Source organism: Cricetulus griseus, chromosome 3 (genome assembly GCF_003668045.3).
Source record: "Cricetulus griseus strain 17A/GY chromosome 3, alternate assembly CriGri-PICRH-1.0, whole genome shotgun sequence".
Taxonomy (NCBI): domain Eukaryota; kingdom Metazoa; phylum Chordata; class Mammalia; order Rodentia; family Cricetidae; genus Cricetulus; species Cricetulus griseus.
This window is the reverse complement of record NC_048596.1, coordinates 274,386,473-274,405,264: the sequence shown is the minus strand read 5'-3', so window position 1 is coordinate 274,405,264 and position 18,792 is coordinate 274,386,473. Positions and strand designations below refer to the sequence as shown.

At 51.3% G+C, this 18,792-nt stretch overlaps 1 protein-coding gene and 1 pseudogene across 1 annotated transcript; one reads left to right on the top strand and one right to left on the bottom strand.

Moving 5' to 3' along the window:
* Nucleotides 1–2,003: 2,003 nt before the first annotated feature.
* On the bottom strand, nucleotides 2,004–14,732 carry Slc34a1 (solute carrier family 34 member 1). Its single transcript, XM_035441543.1, has 12 exons — nucleotides 14,624–14,732; nucleotides 14,352–14,501; nucleotides 14,134–14,262; nucleotides 13,917–14,060; nucleotides 13,252–13,363; nucleotides 12,936–13,131; nucleotides 12,755–12,850; nucleotides 6,714–6,777; nucleotides 6,337–6,504; nucleotides 3,463–3,579; nucleotides 3,242–3,366; nucleotides 2,004–2,504 (listed from the first exon to the last, which is right to left on the bottom strand). The coding sequence occupies exons 1-12, from the start codon at nucleotides 14,730–14,732 to the stop codon at nucleotides 2,004–2,006; spliced, it is 1,911 nt and encodes a 636-aa protein (XP_035297434.1).
* A 3,393-nt stretch (nucleotides 14,733–18,125) lies between these two features.
* The window catches only part of LOC100772329, a 2,799-nt pseudogene continuing 2,132 nt past the window's right edge, over nucleotides 18,126–18,792 (top strand).

The window sequence follows — 18,792 nt, the reverse complement described above, 5'->3', positions numbered from 1 at the left end:
GGAGACTCTTGAAGAACCAAACAGTCCTGGTGGGCTTCCAGGCCTCCTGTGCCCTGCGCGCTCGTGCTGTGGTAGATGCCTTGGTCTGAGTGCAAAGGCACTTCCCCAGGGCCCTAGAACGTCACAGCTGAGAAAGCACCCCGGGGTGGCAGGCTCTCAAATTTTACCTCAGGCTTCAGCGTTTTCTCGCGGAATTTTCCACACGTGTAGGCATAACAATGACGGGAGTCATTTCCACCCCCTCCCTCCCCAGCACACGCCAGTCAAGGTCTGTGGAATTTCAGAATGGAGGTAAGTGCCCCTCAGTATGTTGCTGATGGGCTCCTGGACACCCGTGGACGCTCAAATCTTCAGATACTCAAGTCTCTCCTACAAAATGACAGTGTGTGATCTCCAGGTGACATACACCTAATAGAATGTAAAAGCCAGTTACTGTGTTCCATGCATAAGGAATACTGATTTTTTAAAATGCCCCTGTATGATCAGTACAGATGGAACTTTAAATCTTTCTATCAACAGTTGCACAATTGGCAGAGGTAAAGCCCGTGTGTACAGAGGGCTGGCAGTATTTCTGCCCTCCCCCCCAACTTGGTGCGAGAATTGTGAGTAGGTGACAGGATGCAGCTGGCTATTCCCAGAACAGCTCTACATCCCCATCACACACAGGGGGGTCCACTGAAGGGACCTATGTATTAGCATCACAACTGGGTCTGACTCTGCAGAACCTGCATAGAAATCCTTAGACTACAGGGAAGAAATATGTCAGCCTCTCCCCCCCCCAGCAAGCCTCAGCTCCAGGGCGCTGTGTGGCAGCCCCCCCTTGACCCTCACTCTGCAAGCCTCAGCTCCAGGGTTCCGTGTGGCAGCCCCCCGCTTGACCCTCACTCAGCAAGCCTCAGCTCCAGAGAGGAAGAACTGCAAAGCTCAGATCTGTTTAGGAGATGCCTGGCTTATTCCCCAAAGACATAGGACAGAGGTGGGAGGGAGGATCTGTTCTCTGCCCTCTGTGAGCAGGGCAAAGCCTCCATTGCCGACAGTTACCATACCGTCCCTTTTTCCAGTGGCCCCAACAAGCCTCCACTGGTCCTTCATTCTGGAGCACTCATCTTAGGGAGAATGAACGTTGGGTTGAGGTGGGTGGGTTTAGAAGACAAGGGATACCAGGGTGTGGAGGTGCCGAGGTTGCCTCGGGGGTGGCTCCAAGTCTGGAGGGATTTGTTGGGGCTTTAATTATGGATTGGGCTCACGAAAGCAGAGCCAGGCAGACTCTAAGCATAAAGGGCTGAAGGCTGTTAGTCCAGTGAGCGTTCCATGGAGGGTGAACCGCTATCTTGATCTTCTCTTTGTTTATAGAGAAACAAAAGTATTCCCAAATAATGAGAGTTTAATTCTTTTCTGGTTTTCATCAAGAAGGGTTGGGAAAAGGTATCTCGGCCGTGGTGCTGAAGCCCTTGGTGAGGATGAGGAAAATGGCATGGGGAAGAAGGGGGCAGAGGGAGTAGAATTCAGTCAGCGACTCAGACACTCACATCTGAGCGCCAGCCATAACTACATAGTCAGGGATGTAGAGCCCCCTTTCCTCCATAGTAATCTGTGTGCACGAGACACAAGCTCAGGTCTTGTATCGGGTTTGTGTCTACAAACAACCAAACTCAGGACCAGATAGCCTGCACCTTGTACACAGCCTCGTGTGTACCTACACACACCTCGTATGTAAGTTTGTCTGCACACATGCATGGGTTGACAGACAATATATACACATGGGCTATACCTAACTGATGGTCACACAGACTCCCCACCTAACGTGTACTCGTGCACACTGCCTCCTAATGACAAAAGCCCACATCACTATGGCCCTGCATACAGACGGGCACCCAAGGGTGGCACAAAATCACGAACCTCAAATGATGTGCGTCTACACACACACACACTCCTCTGCCCTTCTACTGTGGGCTCCACAAAAACACCGTTCCCTGCTCCAGGCAGTAGTCTGGGCTTGCAGCCTAAAGGCGAGTGGCATTGTGAGTAGGCAGAGCGAGGCGCGGGGAGGGTGTGGCAGGGGGAAGCTCCTCCAGGAAGACTCTAGGGGGAAGCTGGGGTGAGCGGGGCTCAGGCCTGGCATAGCACAAGGTGGCGCGGGTGATAAGACCGTCCAGGGGCTGCAAAGAATGCATCCAGCGAGGCAGGAAGTCCCATGTCTGCAGCCACTTGGGTAGGTGCCCAGGACTTCGATTCTGCAGGACGTTGACAAGCACCACAAAGGCCAGCAGGGCCCCAAAGGGTGTGCCCACACCGACCATAGCCTGCCAGCCCGCCATGGAAATGCCAAACACCAGCGAGGGCAAAAGCAGGAAGCACACGAGGAGGTAGAGGACGGCAAACCAGCGGTACTTGGCGGTGCGTTTGCCCAGCGCCTTGGCCATGCGGATAGGCAGGCGTGTGCAGGGCAGCGGGTACCAGAGCAAGATGCCCGAGATGTTGAAGAAGAAGTGGCAGAGGGCAATCTGCAGAAGAGAACGTGGAGGGGCTGAGGTGATGTCCACTCGCACGCGAACCTAGCAGAGGCAGGCCCCACATGCTTAGGGTAGCAGGGGAAAACCTCTGCAGACCAATCACTCCAGATTGCTCCAGACTGGTTATTAAAATACTGTGTTGTTGGACTGCTTGGTAAATGACAACTGCCCCCAACAATCCACCTGTGTCTCACTGACTACCCTCTCATGAGTTCCTCAGCTACAGCCCCGCAGCTGAAAGATCTGCCTTTCCGACAGGGTCTGTCTCTATAGACCAGGCTGACCTTAAGTTTGGGCCATTTTTCTGCCAAGTGCTGGGATTTCAGGCATCTACTACCATTTTAGCAGCTGGTAAAGATTAGTTTCTGGCTTGCCTATTCTGGACTTTTAACTGGTCAGCATCTTGTCAGCTGTTTGCTTCTAGACTGATCCTGGCTTTACCATCTGCTTAACATTCCCAATCCTCCAGATTGGGCCAGGCCTCTCTGACAGCACAGGGCCACAGTGTGACCGTACTTGCTGCTCTATACTGATACAGCACAGCAGGGGTTCACTAATAGACACCAAGGTCCTGAAAGTGGAATTAAGTCTAATTTGTCCATCGTGGTTTCCAGTGACGAGTGGGTGGCCTTAGCAGGCAACTGGTGTTGGCTATATGTTGTCACATCCTCCACTGGGCCTACACCCCAGCCCTCTATTACTGCTGACAGCCCACTCTCCCCATGTACCTGGAAGGAGCTGGACAGCTTCTCCTTGGGGCTGGCCAGTGCCGCCAGGATGGCTGTGGTGGTAGTGCCAATGTTGGAGCCCAGTGTCAGAGGGTAGGCACGCTCAATACTGATCACACCCAGGCCTGGTGGGCAGGAGAGAATATGTCATTCCAGCTGGTTCCTGGGCATGTGCACACAGCCCACCCCCCTGCTGCCCATTGCTGGACATATACACTCACCGATGAGTGGGGTGATCGCTGAGGTGAACACAGAACTGCTCTGGACAACAAAGGTCATGCTGGCACCCACGACCATGGCAAAGTAGCCTGTGACCCAGGTGAAGGGGGCTGGAAAGTCTGGAAAGATCCCAAATGCACAGGAAGCCATGTCAGTGAGAGGCCTTGAGAAAGCAGTCACTTGCTCTTCCAGGAGCTCCTTAGGAAGTAGTTGCCCTGGGAGAATCTAGCTGATCCCCTGCTCGCCCTTAACAGCGTTCATTTGCCGGGCTTGCTCTTGTGGTCAACACACTTCCTTACCTGAGCTATTACACTCTTGTGTAACTTTGCCCTAGCTATGCTCTGCCCGCAAAGCTCCAGTACCTAAATCCACGGGAAGCCCATGGACACCAACATCTAAGCGTGCTTGTATAAAAGTGAAGCATTTGCCTAGGGCCAGTGCTCATGCTGCAGCAGTGTGCTTTAAGTCACAACTAGATGGTTTATCATATCTGATGTAAGTCAAGGCCGTGACTGCTGAGATGTCTGAGCGGAAAAAGACTCCTGCTGCTAAGCCTCACAACCTGAGCTTAATTGGGGTCTACATGGAGAGAGCCAAGTCAAGCAAGTAGTCATGTGACCTTCGCATGTGCCGTGGTGTGCACATGTGCACACACCCAAACACACAGAATAAATAAAATAACACAGAGAATATATAATAATATATGTATATGATCTGAGGGTGGTGGTGAACACTAACTTCAACACTCAGAAGTCAGGCAGGTGGATTTCTGTAAGTTTAAGGCCAGCCTGGTCTATATAGTGAGCTCCATACCAACCAGGGCTGCATTGTGAGACTTTGCCTCAAAAAAACAAAACAAGGAAACAAACATTGTAAAAGCATAAATATTTGTTATGCTGTATTGTTCAAGAAAAATGAGAAAATTCTGCTTCAAGACAGGTGCACTTATTTGTCTGAAATGTTTTTGATTCTGACTGACTGGATCTGCAGATCAGGGTCCCAAAGATGGAGAATGTCAACTGTTTCACCCTCCAGGGTGACATGGTCATGCATAGATGGAATCCCAGCATTTGAGAAGCCAAAGCTAGGAAGCCCTTGCTAGAAAGCCCTTCCTGACCTCCCTTGCTTTTCCTACTCTCCATCTACATAGGTTTCTCTTGTCATCGGTGTTGGGGGTAGACCCCAAGCCTCAAGTGTGCTGGGTAGGTGCCTCATCACTGAGCAGCATTCTTATCCTCTATCTGTTGTTTGTCTTATGTGGAGGGTTTTTCGGGGAAGGTAGCGCTGAAATAAAGTTCCACTGTATAGTCAGGTTCTCCTCAAGCTCTCCTCAATCCTCCTGCCTCAGCCTTCAAAGAACAGGGGTGACAGTCAGGAGCGACAGTCACGAGCCATCGCACCTGGCTTTCATCCACATTTACTTTGTTTCTCTGTATGTGGAAGCCAGAGGTCAGTTTGGGGTGGGTGTCTTTATCTTCCTGTGTCTTATTTTTTGAGACAAGGCCTCTCACTGAACCTAGATCTCATCAAGTGGCTTGGCCTGCTGGCCAGCCATATGGGATCCCCTGCCTCAACGCACTCGTGGTACAGGCATGCACCCCACCTCTGGCTTTTTATGTGGGTTATGTGCATCCAACTTAGCTTCTCAGGCTTGTAGACAAGCATAGAGACAATCGAGCCATGTCTCCAGCCCTCCTCCAAGTTTATTTTGGTAGAGGTTGGTGAATCATGTTTTTAATCTCAGCACTCTGGAGGCAGAAACAAGTGAATCTCTGAGTTCAAGGCCAGCCTGGCCTACATAGCAAGTTCCAGGCTGGCCAAGAGTACATAATGAGAACCCCTCAACACACACACCTTTAATCTACAGATCAAGTTCCAAGACAACCAAGGCTACATAAAAAACCTTGTCTCGGAAAACAAAATTATTGTTCTTTTGTTTGTTTAGACAAGTTCTTTCTATATAGCCTAAGCTAGCCTCAAAATCCTTCTGCCTATACTTCTGGAGTGCTGGAGTGACAGGCGTGTGCTACCACATCTGGTCTCTTCATCCACATTTGACTCCTTGCTCAACTCCTGTGCCTCCTCCTCAGACCTCAGACCAACCATAGGGTCAACCTCTTCTGTATTCTGTCCTGTTGCCATCTTTCTGTCTCCTTGGCAATAACCTTGCTGCAGCTTCAAATTTATTCCCTCTTTCCTCATTTACTGGGAATAAAGTGAGGGGCTCCCTGAGAAAGGTCCAGATAGACACAAGGTTTGGTTGGTGACTGAAATGATGGGCCCACCCAGGTGGGCCTACAGGGTTAACAGCTACTTAACTCTATGGCATTGTAACCATTTGGGACACAGCCCAGCACAGTCCAGTTGCCTGCTTCTATGAGGAAATCACATTTGTGAGATCCTGGGATCAGGATCCATATATTTGCCACACTCCTATATCCTGTGGCACACAATAAGGGCTTAGTGTCTATTTGTCAGTTAAACACAGGTTTTTTTAGCTGGACATGGTCATGCATAGATGTAATCCTAGCACTTGACAAGTCAAAGCAAGAATGTGAGAAGTCCTTGGCCAGCCTAGGTCACATAGCAAGGTCAGGGCATCATGGGCTGCATGAGACCATGCCTTAGGAGAATCCAGACCAAATAAAAACAAGACAGTGGCTTCTAAAGCTGCCCATCTGCTGGACCACACAACAGCCATCAACAGCTCCAGTTTTCTGGATGTCAGCATCTCAGGAGCCTCCAAGTGACCTGGTCCCACCCTTCTTGATTCACATAGGGGAAACTGAGGCTCACAGATAATATGGGTGGATTTAGCAACACCTGAAAGAGCTCATCTGTGCTCCGCCTAGACCTGCAGCCTTCCCTCAGCTCACCCGTATTGATGACCTTCTGGATGACATTGGCCACTTGACCCTTGAGCAGAGAGTTGAGCATCTTAACAAGGAGAATCAGACAACTGCACAGAACCACCAGGGAGCCAGCCAGTAGAATGAGCCCCACGGCCAAGTCAGGCAGCCCCGTGTCCACGAAGAGATGGTTGCCTGAAAGAGTGACATCAGGCTGCTGAGAGTTCACTGCCACACCCTGCTTCCCAGCTTTGATGCTAGCCTGGCTCCCACATCAAGTTCCTTTAGCTTCCATAGCAGCGACTGACCTAAGCCCAGAAGTCAGCTGCCAGTCCTGAGACCGGACACAGCAGTAGCCAGCCCAGGATGGCTCCCTGTGTTCCTTCCATGTTGTAGGTACTTACATTTCTCCATGGTGGCATTTGCAAGGCTGATGTTGGCCTCTATCCTGGACATCGACGTGGGGGCCTAAATTCAGAGGAAGGTGACTTAGGGAATCTTGAAAGGCACAGCCTGGGGTGGGGCTAAGAGGGAGGATTGGGAGCAATGAGAGCTGTGGAGAGACTGGGCTCTGAGATCATGAGCAAGCAGCTTGCAGCTCTAAGCCCATCTCCTCTGGGTTGAAATCCTTACCACCCCAGGATGTGGCCTTGTAAATATTCTACCCATCACTCCCCTGACCTGGCAACCCCTGGGACCAGTGGGGACCCCCAATCACCAGACTAGTAGCTTCTTGTCTTGGTTCCCCTCCTCTCAGTGGCATCTATAACCGTTTTCTGAAAGCCCTTCTCTCCCCATCTGTTCTTACCAGTTCCTCTCTTGATGCCGTCTTCCTCAGTGCTTGCCCCATGATCCCCCTAAAGCTCACTGAGCCCAAGCTCCATTCTGCCTTGGCTCAATGCCTTGCCCTTGGGAAGTTCCAAGTGAAGGAGGGTGGGTGAGAGCAGAGGGTATAGCTCCCCCCATTTCTTCTTTCTGGACCTACTGGGAGTCAAGTGAGGGGGGTCTTTCTGGTAAATCCCCCAGGTAGAGGGGACAAAGGTGTGACATAAATTATGGTTTTAACTGCATGTGAAGAGGGTGTGTCTACAGAGACAGCAGCGATTTAGCTTCAGGCCACTGTCACCATCCAGGGATACATCCCAGTGTGGCCCAGCTGCCTAGTTCTATAAGAGAAACCGCAATTCTGGGGCTTTAGGTAAAATCCTTCAATCTCTATGCATGTCCTGGCTGTACTCTGAGACTTTTCTTCCAGAACTATGGACTGAGCACAAATGTCAGGCAGAAATCCCACCACCGAGCTGCACCCCAAGTTCTTCTTTCATTTTTTCTCTCTCATTTCATTTTGTAGCTTTGGAGCCTATCCTGGCACTCGCTCTGGAGACCAGGCTGGCCTTGAACTCACAGAGATCTGCCTGCCTCAGCCTTCTGAGTGCTGGGATTAAAGGCGTGTGCCAGCAACGCCTGGCTTCATTTTTTATCTTGAGACGGGCCTCACTAAATTTTCCAGGGAGGACTTGCCATTCCCCCCCCCCCCCCGCCTCAGCCTCCCAAGTACTTGGGATTCACAGGCCTGTGTCTCTAGGACTACAGAGCACATTTTCAAGCTCTAGGAAGCAGAGTTCCCTGGCCAACAGAAGTGTCCATCTCTTCAGTCTGTAGATCATCAGTCTGTAGCTTCACTGTAAACCCAAATTCCTTACTTCTCTGGCTGGTGCCCAGGAACCATGCAGCTGTGACAGGAGGAAACAGTGGGCGTGGAGAAGCTAAGGGCGGGGTTCGGGTAGGGTGCTGACAATGTGATTCTATAGCTTCTTTAGGTTCTGTTCCCAACCATGTCCATGTAGGGAATGTATGCCAGGCTGGGGCTTGGGCCAAAGGTACAGCCCTTGTCTGCATGAGCAGCACCCCAAACAAGCAGAACAAAACCCCTGCTGTGATGCTGTTTCCAGCAGCTGGTTTTAACATTAGGATCTGTGTTAGTGAGATGTCCTGGCTTGGGCAAGGCACTGTGCTCAGCTGTTATTCCCAGTTCACCAAATCTAGGCCTCAGGCACCATCGAGCCTGGAGGCCTGAACTCTAGACAAGGATGCAGGATGAAATCATCTGATAGGATAGAAATCCAGAAGGGCACCTGGGAAGTTAAGGCAGGAGGATTGCCATGAGTTTAAGGTCAGTCCATACTAAAAGTGAGATCTTGTCTCAAGAATAAAACAAAACAAGAAACAAAAACTAAGGGGCTGGAGAGATGGCTCAGTGGTTAAGAGCACTAGTTATTCTTTCAGATGTTTTGGGTTCAAATCCCAGCACCCAGGTGGCAGCTCACAACTGTCTATAACTCTAAGACCTGACACCCTCACACAAACATACATGATGCAGGCAAAACACCAATGCACATAAAATAAAAGTAAGTAAATAATTAAAAAGAGAAACAAAAGCTAGGCTAATGAAGTGAGGGTGACTATTGACCTGGTAAGGGGAGAGGGGGGGGTTAGTCAGGGAAAGCCAGGTGTTTGCCGAGTTCAGATCCTGCTTTTCATATCAACTATCTGGGGCTAGTCAAGCATCACCTCTGAGCCTGTTTACACTGATAGGAGGCTGGAGAGATGGTTCAACGGTGAAGAGCACTGCCTGCTCTTAGAGGACACAGGTTCAGTTCCCAGCACCCATACTGCTGCTCACAGATGTCTGTAACTCCAGTTCCAGGGGATCTGGCATCCTCACACAGACACACGCAGGCAAAACACCAATGGACATAAAAATAAATATTTGGGAAAAAATAAATTGGAATATTAAAAGTATAAATGTCAAAGGAGAAAAGACGCATCAACTCCTCACCTCAGGGTCTGGCTTCCCACAGCCTCCAGATAAGGGACCGGTCGTCTGTCTTCCTGTCTTCCTGGGCACCCCACATGGTATGTGACTAACCTCCTAGATCATGACTGGTGACCCCTGTAGACATGCCTGTGGATACTAGCACTTTGGGGAAGGATCTTGGTGGACCTTCTGGGATGTCCCCAGCCAGACCACTAGGAAGCTGAGAATCTCCTGAGATGCATGTGGGCCTCACTGGCTTTCTCTGAGCTGCATCTGGGGGCCTTCTAGGGAGGGGACTTGTAGGCCATATAGAGGCCAGAGGTGGGTGAGGAACTTGGCATAGGTCCTACCATGGGGGTAGGAAAAGGCTGCGGGCTGAGATATCTAGAGTGTTATTTGTATTTTTGGTGCTGAAATTGGACCTTGAACCCAGACCTCATACATGCCAGTCCCCTATTCCATCACTGAGCTGTGCTCTCTGTCCTTCTCTGGGGGTCTCGAACCTTGGCTTTTCTTCCTGGGGTTGTGTGGCCTTAACTGAGCCCAGAAGGGGGGCAGGGACCCCCTTCTGAAGACCCCCTCTAAAGAGCAGGAGGGGAATGTAGAGACAGTAGGAGTGACAGAGAGGGGCCCGCTGTAAAGCCAGCCCAGGAAGGAACTGAGGGGAGAGACGACCCTCCAAGGTAGGAACTCTGACCTAGTTATACAGCTCAGAGGCCTAGATCTGGTCATGTTCCCAAGATGTGTCCATCCTCTCTGGGGCGGAGTGGAGGAACAGAAAGGAAGCGGGGTGGAAACGGAACAAATGACCTTCCACAGTCCTGGGCTCGCTGTGGCGGCGCCACTCTCATCTATGTGACATGGAGCCATACACTAAAGCAATCTGGGCTTGGGTTGTCTCTCTAACATAAAGTCTCTAACGCTCTTCTTTTCCCACAGGCGAGCTGGAAGCGTCTTGGAAAGAGTTGGTATTTACAAGCCTATAGGGACATCCTTGATTGAGACACTTCTGGGAACTGGAGGACTGATTAAGTTCACAGAGGACTTCGGTGCTTTAAGAGTCCTTCCTCAGGAGAGAACCACAGAGGATGTGGGCTTGCACAATAGCTTCCCCACCGCGGGTATGGTAGCTGTGGGGCCTTTGTTCTTCTGGAAACAGGAGCGCTCTGGGCCAGCAGCACCATCTGGTGGCTGAAAGGAGAAGTTCCCAGAGCATCTCCATTCCACCAGCCCTAGGGGTCCAGGGTGGTCTGGGAAGAGACATAGACACAGATGGAGGTAATTTAGGCCAGCATCCGAGGGATGAAACTGAATGAGGAGTGAGGACCCCAACAGGATGGAGACCTTGCTCCCTTATAGGAACCAGTAATACAGGAAGCCTGTGTGCCTCTGAGTGAGGCCGTTTTCTCTTCGCGGAGTGGGGATGTATTAACATTGTCCCTAGTTGCCTATCCTCCAAAGATGCTGTTAAAATCAGGCAGGTACAGTTGTCAATTCACAAATGTGACTCACAGGAAGGGAATTTCAAGGACAATGCCAGGTCACTGGGCTCCCATCCTGTCCTGGGTGGCATGGGTCCCCTGGAGACTGGTTTGACCAACATTCAGTCCCCAGTATGGTGAAGGCTGGAAGCCATGAGTGTTGGAAAAAAAAAAAAAAAAAAAAAAACCAGAAACTTTGAGGCCGTGGTGGGGGAGACTAGTAAAGGAAGACCCTCCAAAGCACAGCCAAGAGCGCCTGACACGGCTGTGAGAGTCACATTCCTGCAGGGGCAGCTCCAGAGAGCGGCAAAGAGCTGGAAGGCAGGCCCGGCCAGGGAACCAGGCAGTTACTCTGTATCGCTGAGCTTCAGTCTCCATTTGTGTAGAGCGGTCCACCTGGCCGCTCTTGCCCCAGGTCTGCAGCAGGTGAAGAGGTTCAGAGCACAGGTAGGGACTTGCCCAAGCCAAGACATCAGGCCGGAAATCTCACCTTGGCCTTTTTTTTTTTTTTTTTTTTTTTAGATCAGTGTGTGATTTGTCTTCCTCCTCCCAGGGTGTGCTTTCTGAGGCTGCAATGACTCACAGAGCTTTCCTGAGAGTGCCAGAGAGCTCATGAGAAGGTGGCTGATTCGTCAGGCAGGTCACAAAGCCAGCATCAAAGCTGGCTACGTGGGCTTTTTGTTGTCAAGCTGCCTTGAAGCCTCGGAAGAGCAGTGCCGGCACTGTGTGCCACTTGGGGTGCAAAGGGGCCTCACAGGGTGAGCTGGGGTGTTTTCTATGAGTCCTGGTGTAGAGGTCCAGGGACATCCACCAGCAAGAGGAGGGGAGGTGGGGGATGGGCTCGTGCCTCCGCTGTGCGCTTTGGATTTCCCCGTAGCTTTTCTAAATGGAGTTATTTCTTGAATTTAATAATTAAGGAAAAGCCAATTTGGAAGACTGCAGTTTGGATGAAGCATTTCCCTTTTTATGGCTGAGGAAGAAAGTATGCTAATTGCCTACTCCTTTGCTCCTAATTGCCTTGCTATTATGCCTTGTACCATGGGCATAATGGCCGATCTATGAATGTCCGACCGATCTGAGCAGCTTTTCATTCTTGGTAGTAGGAGGAACAGAAACAATGCAGAAGGACAAGGGACACGTGGCTCCTGGTGAAAGAGTCCCCTGCCAGCCTGAGTGACTGCTGTGCCACACTCAGGCCCAGTGTGACAGACACCATCTTGCTCTTCAACAGGAATTCCAGGGTCCAAGTTTCTCAACAGGCTTGTAGCAGTCTTTTCCTCTCTACATCGCTCTGCCCCAAGCATGGCAGAGCTGAGTGACTAGCCCCCAGTGTCCCTGTGGTCTGGTAGTCCCAGGCAAGTTTCTTAGTCTCTTTGAGCCTGTGTCTCAGTCTTTGACGAGCGTTGAGCTTGATCCACATTATCCAGACTTGAGCATGGACCAAAGTTGGATGGCAAGTTGGAGACTAGGCAACTGGGCCCATTCCCAGAGACTTCTTTCTGATTCAATTGGTCTAGGAAGGATGTATGTATTCTATGCAGTGAATTTTCTCGTTTGTATCTAGTTTACATTTCTAATAGGTTCCCAGGTAGTATTGATACTGTTAATCTGGGGGACAACAGCTTTTTGAAAACCACTGGGCCAAACTGGGGCTGGTGGTGGCGCACACCTTTAATGCCAGTACTAGGGAAGCAGAGGCAGGCAGATCTCTGTGAGTTCCAGGACAGTCTGGTCTACAGATTGAGTTCCAGGACAGCGAGGGCCACAGAGTGAAACCTTGTCTCGAAAACAAAACAACAATAACAAAAGAAAAGACAGAAAGGAAGGAAGGAAGGGAGAGAGGAAGGAAGGAAGGGAGAGAGAGAGAGAGAGGGAGAGAGAAAGAGTGAGAGAGAGAGAGAGAGAGAGAGAGAGAGAGAGAGAGAGAGAGAAAGGAAGGAGGGAAGGAAGGAAGGGAGAAAGCCATTGGGCCAAATCAGTTACATGCCTAAAGCAGTGTGTGTGGTTAGGAGGGATCGCCAATGTTTGCCATGGATATACTACAGAGAACAATTCAATGTTATCTTCTCTTCCCGAGCTAAACGATCTCCAAAGTCTATGGAACGAATAGGCAATTGTCTTACCTAGGTTTGGCTCTGGAACTCACCTCTGGTGGGTCTTCGTGGCACCAAATCCGGATGAGACTGTGATTCCTCAGGGACTCATCCCCCATGGCAATGCTGGTGATGACAGACTTGTCCAGCTGTGAGCAAGATAACACAGAGAGGTGAAGGTAGGGCCACTCAGTATCCCACGTCAGTCCACCCCATGCCAGGCCCTGTCCTCACCTGGATGATCAGCCGTGTGAAGGGTTCTGTGATGACCTTGAGAAGGTCAGGGGCATCTCGGCCACCACGGATGTTGAAGGAGGCAACCACGAGCCCGGTGACATGATGCAGGTAGCCCGTGGCAGCCTCCAAGGGCAGCAGGACCAGGACAGACAACCAGTTAAAGCAATCGTGCACTGTGGCCCCTGCAAAAGCCCTGAGCAGGGACACCACATTGCAGGGCAGCTGGATTCGAGGTGTCCTTAAGATGGGTCCTGGAGTACAGCTCTGCCTTCTCCCCAGCAAGCATGAGCCCCCACCCTCTTTCCCAACTCACCGCCGGAAGTCAGCCCTGTCCCCTGCCTGCATTAGGGCCACAATGGTGTTGGTGACCGAGGTTCCGATGTTGGAGCCCATGATGATTGGAATGGCAGAGGTCACCTCCAACACTGGCGGAAGAGGGGCCTCTCAAATGGCTCTGCCCTACAATAACTTCTATCAAGCCCATGACTGTGTCCTAGCCTGCCTTTCCAAACTGCTCACTCTGTGAATGTCAGACTTGAACATCCAGCCACACAACTGTGGAAGTCAATTTAATTGTAATAAATCACATGTGTGTGACTATTTATTCATTTTCCTGAGTCAGGGTTTCTCTGTGTATCCCTGGCTGTCCTGGAACTTGCTCCGTAGACCAGGCTGGCCTCGAACCCCCAAAGCTCCATCTGTCTCTGCCTGCTTATGATCACCTTTACAGACTGGTTTTCTGTAGCTTTCCTGAGTGACTATGTGGCTGAATGGAGGAGGGTCTTCCAGGAGCTATGCTCCCCCTTTCCACTCTCCCTGGTCCCTGGAACAACCCTTAGCCTCAACCTTAGCCTGCTTTCAAGGACAATACAGGTGAGGCTGGAACACCAACCCCCCCAACCTCCTATCCATGCTCCACCCTGATGCTGGAGCTTCTGGCCCCTGGGCTCTATCCCTGGCCATGTTGGGCTGACTCACAGCCGGAGGAGACCATGCTGACAATGATGGATGTCGAGGTGCTGGAACTCTGAACCAGTACTGTCACCAGAATCCCCACCACCAGCCCTGCCACTGGATTGGACAGGATGGCATTGTCCTTGAAGATGTCACCAGCCACCTTCCCTGCAGAACACAAGCCAGCATCATCCGAGGTCCTTCTGGACCCCTCCCCTGACCTCCTCCACCTGGGCCCTACCTCCTGCTAGCTGGAAGGCAGAGCTGAGCACGTCCAGGGAGCAGACAAAGAGGTACAGGAAGCCCAGCATCAGCGGTACCTTGAGGAGCTTTGTGGCAACCTGGTGCAGCCTCTGGGACAGCCTGCGCTCTGGAGGTTGTGCAGGCGTGAGAACGGAGGGCAGGGTATGAGGGCAGGGTCTACCCACATCCTAGCTGCCCCACCCCCAACCGGCCCACCTGGCTTTTGCTCCTCTTCCTGGGCCAGCTTGGCAGGTAGTTGCTCGTGACATTCCTGGACCTCTCCATAGGGACAGCTGTGCTCCGTGAGGGTCACTGGGCTCAGACTGGAGAATGCATAGGTGGCTGTCCCTGGAATCCTGTGTAGGACTGAGGAGGAAGGCTTATTAGGAGTTTCCAAAGGTCCCAGGACCCAGGAGAGGGACAGCAGCCTTACCAGGCAATAGACAACTGAGAGCAAGCAGGACTCGGGGTATGGGGGCAGTACTTACCTTGTGGGCTGGGCACATAAGCAAAGGCTGTCCCATGTACCATGTGTCTCCCACGGACTGGAAGTGGGGAGACAGCTGTTCCCCCCACTCTCTCTCCATAGGACATCATGCTGGGCACCACAGAGAGCCCTGTGTGTCAAGAGTTTGGGACAGAGCTGACAATTGCTGTGTCTGGTACACCACATGACATCTAACCTAGGGTGCATGAGTCTGTCCATCCGTAGACACCTAGACAAGCACATCAAGGTGCTTGTCACAGATCTGAGCAGTCACTCATCCATTCAGCAAGGCTTTGTAGCTGTTTTGTTTTACAGTGCTGGAAGTGGAACCGAGACCTCAGCGTAGCAGGCAAACACTCCAGTGTTGAGCTACATCCCCAGTGCCAACAAGCATTTCTTGACTGTGTAGTGTTTCCTAAGTTCTGAGTTAGATGCTGGGGTACACACTGAAAATGCACACTAACCAATTTAAAAAAAAAAAAGCCACTGCCCTCAGGATGTTCGAAGTCTAGCAAGGAGACAGCTGCAGAGGATGTAATCGCTCAGTGAATAGAAATGGTCACCAGGTGTTATGATAAATACAGGTACTACTATGGCTAGAATGTCCCATGGCAGGGTAGGTGCTCTATTCTAGCTCAGGGTAGGGGTGGAGTGAGGCAAAGCAGGCTGGGCTGGCATTGGGATGTCACAGGGGGCAGGGAGCGGAAACTCACACATGGAGCTGGGGTGATGGGCTAGTCTAAGGACGGGACCCTGGACTCACCCTGAGTTCTGAGTCTCGGCTCCTGCTCTCGGCTGCTTAGGGAAGTCTAAAGAGGAACAGAGACCCTCCTCTTTATACCCTCGGGTCAAGGGCAAAGTCCCTAGAACTTTAGCTGCCCTCCCTCTGTTCCCCCACTAAATTAACTTTACCCCCAAGATTCCTTCCAGTTAATTGCTAATCTTTAGCTCTGCAGGGGGAGTCCGTGGTCAGGCTGCCTCCCTCACTACAACCCAGCCAGGGCACAGGGACATTCCTACACTGGACAGAGACCCTATCGCCACTCTGGCAGCTTGTTCTTAGGGACTTGAAAGTGATTCCGTGACTCCTGTCACTTATGGCCTGAAAAGCCCCCCCCCCATTGTGATCCGAATATGTGGTGATCTTGCCATACATCTGGATGTCTGTCTGTGCAGCTGTCTGTGTGTCTTGAGGGGTGCTGTTCAAAAGAGGAGGCGCCCCCGGAGAGAAGCCCAGTGAGACGCACATTTGAACTGTGGAGGATCTCCAGGGTTTGATGAGGGATCTAGGATGTGGGGTGAGAGAGCACGGAGCCACTAGTCAGACCAAGAAGAGGCTGCTCTGTGGTTTAGCATACTCCTTAAAATGCTGGTGCGGGGTGCACCACAGGAGCATAAGCCACAGAAGACCAGCCAGGGTGCTAAAGAGAGGCCGGGGAGAGATAATGAGGCTGAACTGAGGTGGTCGTGAGGGAGAGAGGACAGGATCCATCTCAGAGGCGCAGTTGTGATCAGCAAGCTCATGACACACAGCAAGTAGTGTGGGGAACTGTTAGGTAGCTTGCTTTCCTCCACAGGAGCCATCCCCAAGCCCAACGAGCACTTATTTAGTTCTTTTTGCTCTCTCTCTCTCTCTCTCTCTCTCTCTTTGTTTTTTTCGAGACAGGGTTTCTCTGTGTAGCTTTAGAGGTTGTCCTGGCACTCCTCTGTGGACCAGGCTGGCCTTGAACTTGAAATCTGCCTGCCTCTGCCTCCCAAGTGCTGGGATTAAAGGCGTGTGTCACCAACGCCTGGCTCTTTTTGGTTTTTTGAGATAGGGTTTCTCCATGAAACAGCCCTGGCTGTCCTGGAACTCGCTTTGTAGTCCAGGCTGGCCTTGAGCTCACAGAGATTCAGCTGCCTCTGCCTCCCAAGTGCTGGGATTAAAGGCGTGCGCCACCAACGCCTGGCTCCAGCAAGCATTTCTTGAATATGTAGTATTTCATAAATTCTGAGTTAGAAGCTGGGGTGCAGTGGTCATTAAAAAGAAACGTCACCACTGCCCTAGGGGTGTTCAAAGTCAGCAGGGAGACAGCCACAAATGACCACAAATCTCTCAGTGAATAGAGAAATCTGGGCACCACTAGAGCAGAGGATCTCAGTCTTCCTAACCCTGCAACCCTTTAACAGTTCCTCATGTTGTGGTGGTCCCCAACCATAAAATTATTTCTTTGCTACTTCATAACTAATTTCACTCCTGTTATGAGTTGTAATGTAAATATCTGACATGCAGGATGTGTGACATGAGACCCCCATGAAAGGGCCCTTTAACTCCAAAGGGGTCTTGACCCACTGCGCTAGATGGGGCTGGTGGTCCTGGGTTCTATAAGAAAACAGGCTGAGCAAACCATGTTGAGCAGCCAATAGCACCCTTCATGGCTTCTGCATCAGCTCCTGCCTCCAGGTTCCTGCCCGTGTGAGCTCCTATCCTGACTTCCTTCCGTGAGGGACTACAGTGTGGAAGTGTGAGCCCTGAAAGCAGTTTCCTCTACAAGTTGCTTTGGTCAAGGTGTTTCATTATAGCTGTAGTAACCCTAACTAAGGTAAATTGGTACCAGGATAGTGGGATGTTGCTGTGACAGACCTGGCCATGTTTGGGGGAGGACTGTGGAAGGACTTTGGAACTTTGTGCAAGAAAAGCCACTGATTGTCCAGTGCTTGATTTGTTATTCTGTAGGAGCTTGAAAGATAAGAATGTTGAAGGCATCTGGGCAGTGGTGGCACACGCCTTTGATCCCAGTGCTCAAGAGGCAGAGGCAGGCGGATCCCTGTGGGATTGAGGACAGCCTGGTCTACACAGTGAGATCCAGGACAGCTAGGGTTACACAACACAGTGGTACCCTGTCTCAAAAAAAAAAAAAAAAAAGAATAAAAAAAAAGCGCAATGTAGAAGATGGGGCCCTGATGTCGTGATACATTGTTTATAACTTATTAAAGCCACTGGAGATCAAAATAGCAAAGCAGTCACACTAGTTAGCTATAGAAGCCAGGTAGTGGTGGCCACACCTTTAATCCCAGGACTCAGGATTAAGAGGTAGACAGACGTCTATTAGTTCAAGGCCAACTGACAACACAACATTGATCCACTCCTATAAGAAACAGCTCACACAATGTGATCTTAGCTCTTGGGATCACACCTTTAATCTCAGCACTAGGGAGGTGGAGACGGGAGGATATGGTTTCACAGAGAAAGGATAAAAGATGGAGGAGGCCGTTTCCAGACACCGGCGAGCTCTGCAGATGGTGGCGTGCCTGTTCTCCTAGGTGGTGAGAGAAGGCCCGACACCGGGTGGTCCTCTCTCTTAGCTCTCTCTCCACCCCGAACAGCAGCAGAGATTCTAAGCCTCTCCTCAGTGGACGATTAGAGGGCATAGCGGCCTGTGAGTGCTCGGCTGCAGAACCTTCCGGCCTCGGAGAGGACAACTGCGGGTCATCCCGCTGGAAGGAGCTAGTGGAGTCTCAGCATGACTCCATCTAGATATAGACCAAGTGGAAGTGGAGAAGAAATCTCATTTCAAGAAAATGAGAGGAGATGGCAGCAAAAGCGTCTCCGCAGAGAAGAAGACTATTACCAGCTTATCCATGAGCTCAGTGACGAAGATTATCGCCTCATGAGAGACCATAACCTTCTAGACACCCCTGGAGAAATAACGTCAAAAAGACTACAGCAGCACTTGGACAGAGCGAAGGGACAGCTGGCTTCCCAGCCTGGCTCGAGGAGTGGGACAAGTGACAGAGACTCAGAAAACCTGAGAGAAAGCTCAGATGAAGATTCTCTGCTCCCACGGCTGAACACTTTCCAGCGCACTGGAAATGCGACTCGAAGTGGACAGAATGGGAACCGAAGTTGGAGGGCTGTGAGTCGAACAGACCCAAACAGCGGGGGGTTTGGGTTCAGCCTGGAAAGCCCCAGAAAGCCTGACAGCAGAGGCTGCGGAGCTCATGGAGAGGCTTACACAGACTCTGCTCTGCCGGGTGTTAGCAGAGCTCCTCGGCAGCAGAGACCATCTAGTACCATGGCTATGCGAACCAGAAGCCAAACCTCCCTGAGTTCCAGCGTTCCCGACTCCAGCGTCCCCGACTCCAGCGTCCCCGACTCCAGCGACCCCGACTCCAGCGTCCCCGACTCCA

Bases quoted from the DNA above. Each gene is read 5' to 3' on its own strand.
- Slc34a1 (XM_035441543.1), bottom strand. From the start codon at position 14,732: ATGATGTCCTATGGAGAGAGAGTGGGGGGAACAGCTGTCTCCCCACTT. The intron at 13,132-13,251 runs GTGAGTTGGGAA...GTCCCTGCTCAG, and splicing joins GACAGGGCTGACTTCCGGCG to GGCTTTTGCAGGGGCCACAG. The intron at 3,580-6,336 runs GTGAGCTGAGGG...GGATCTTTCCAG, and splicing joins CCAGAAGGTCATCAATACGG to ACTTTCCAGCCCCCTTCACC.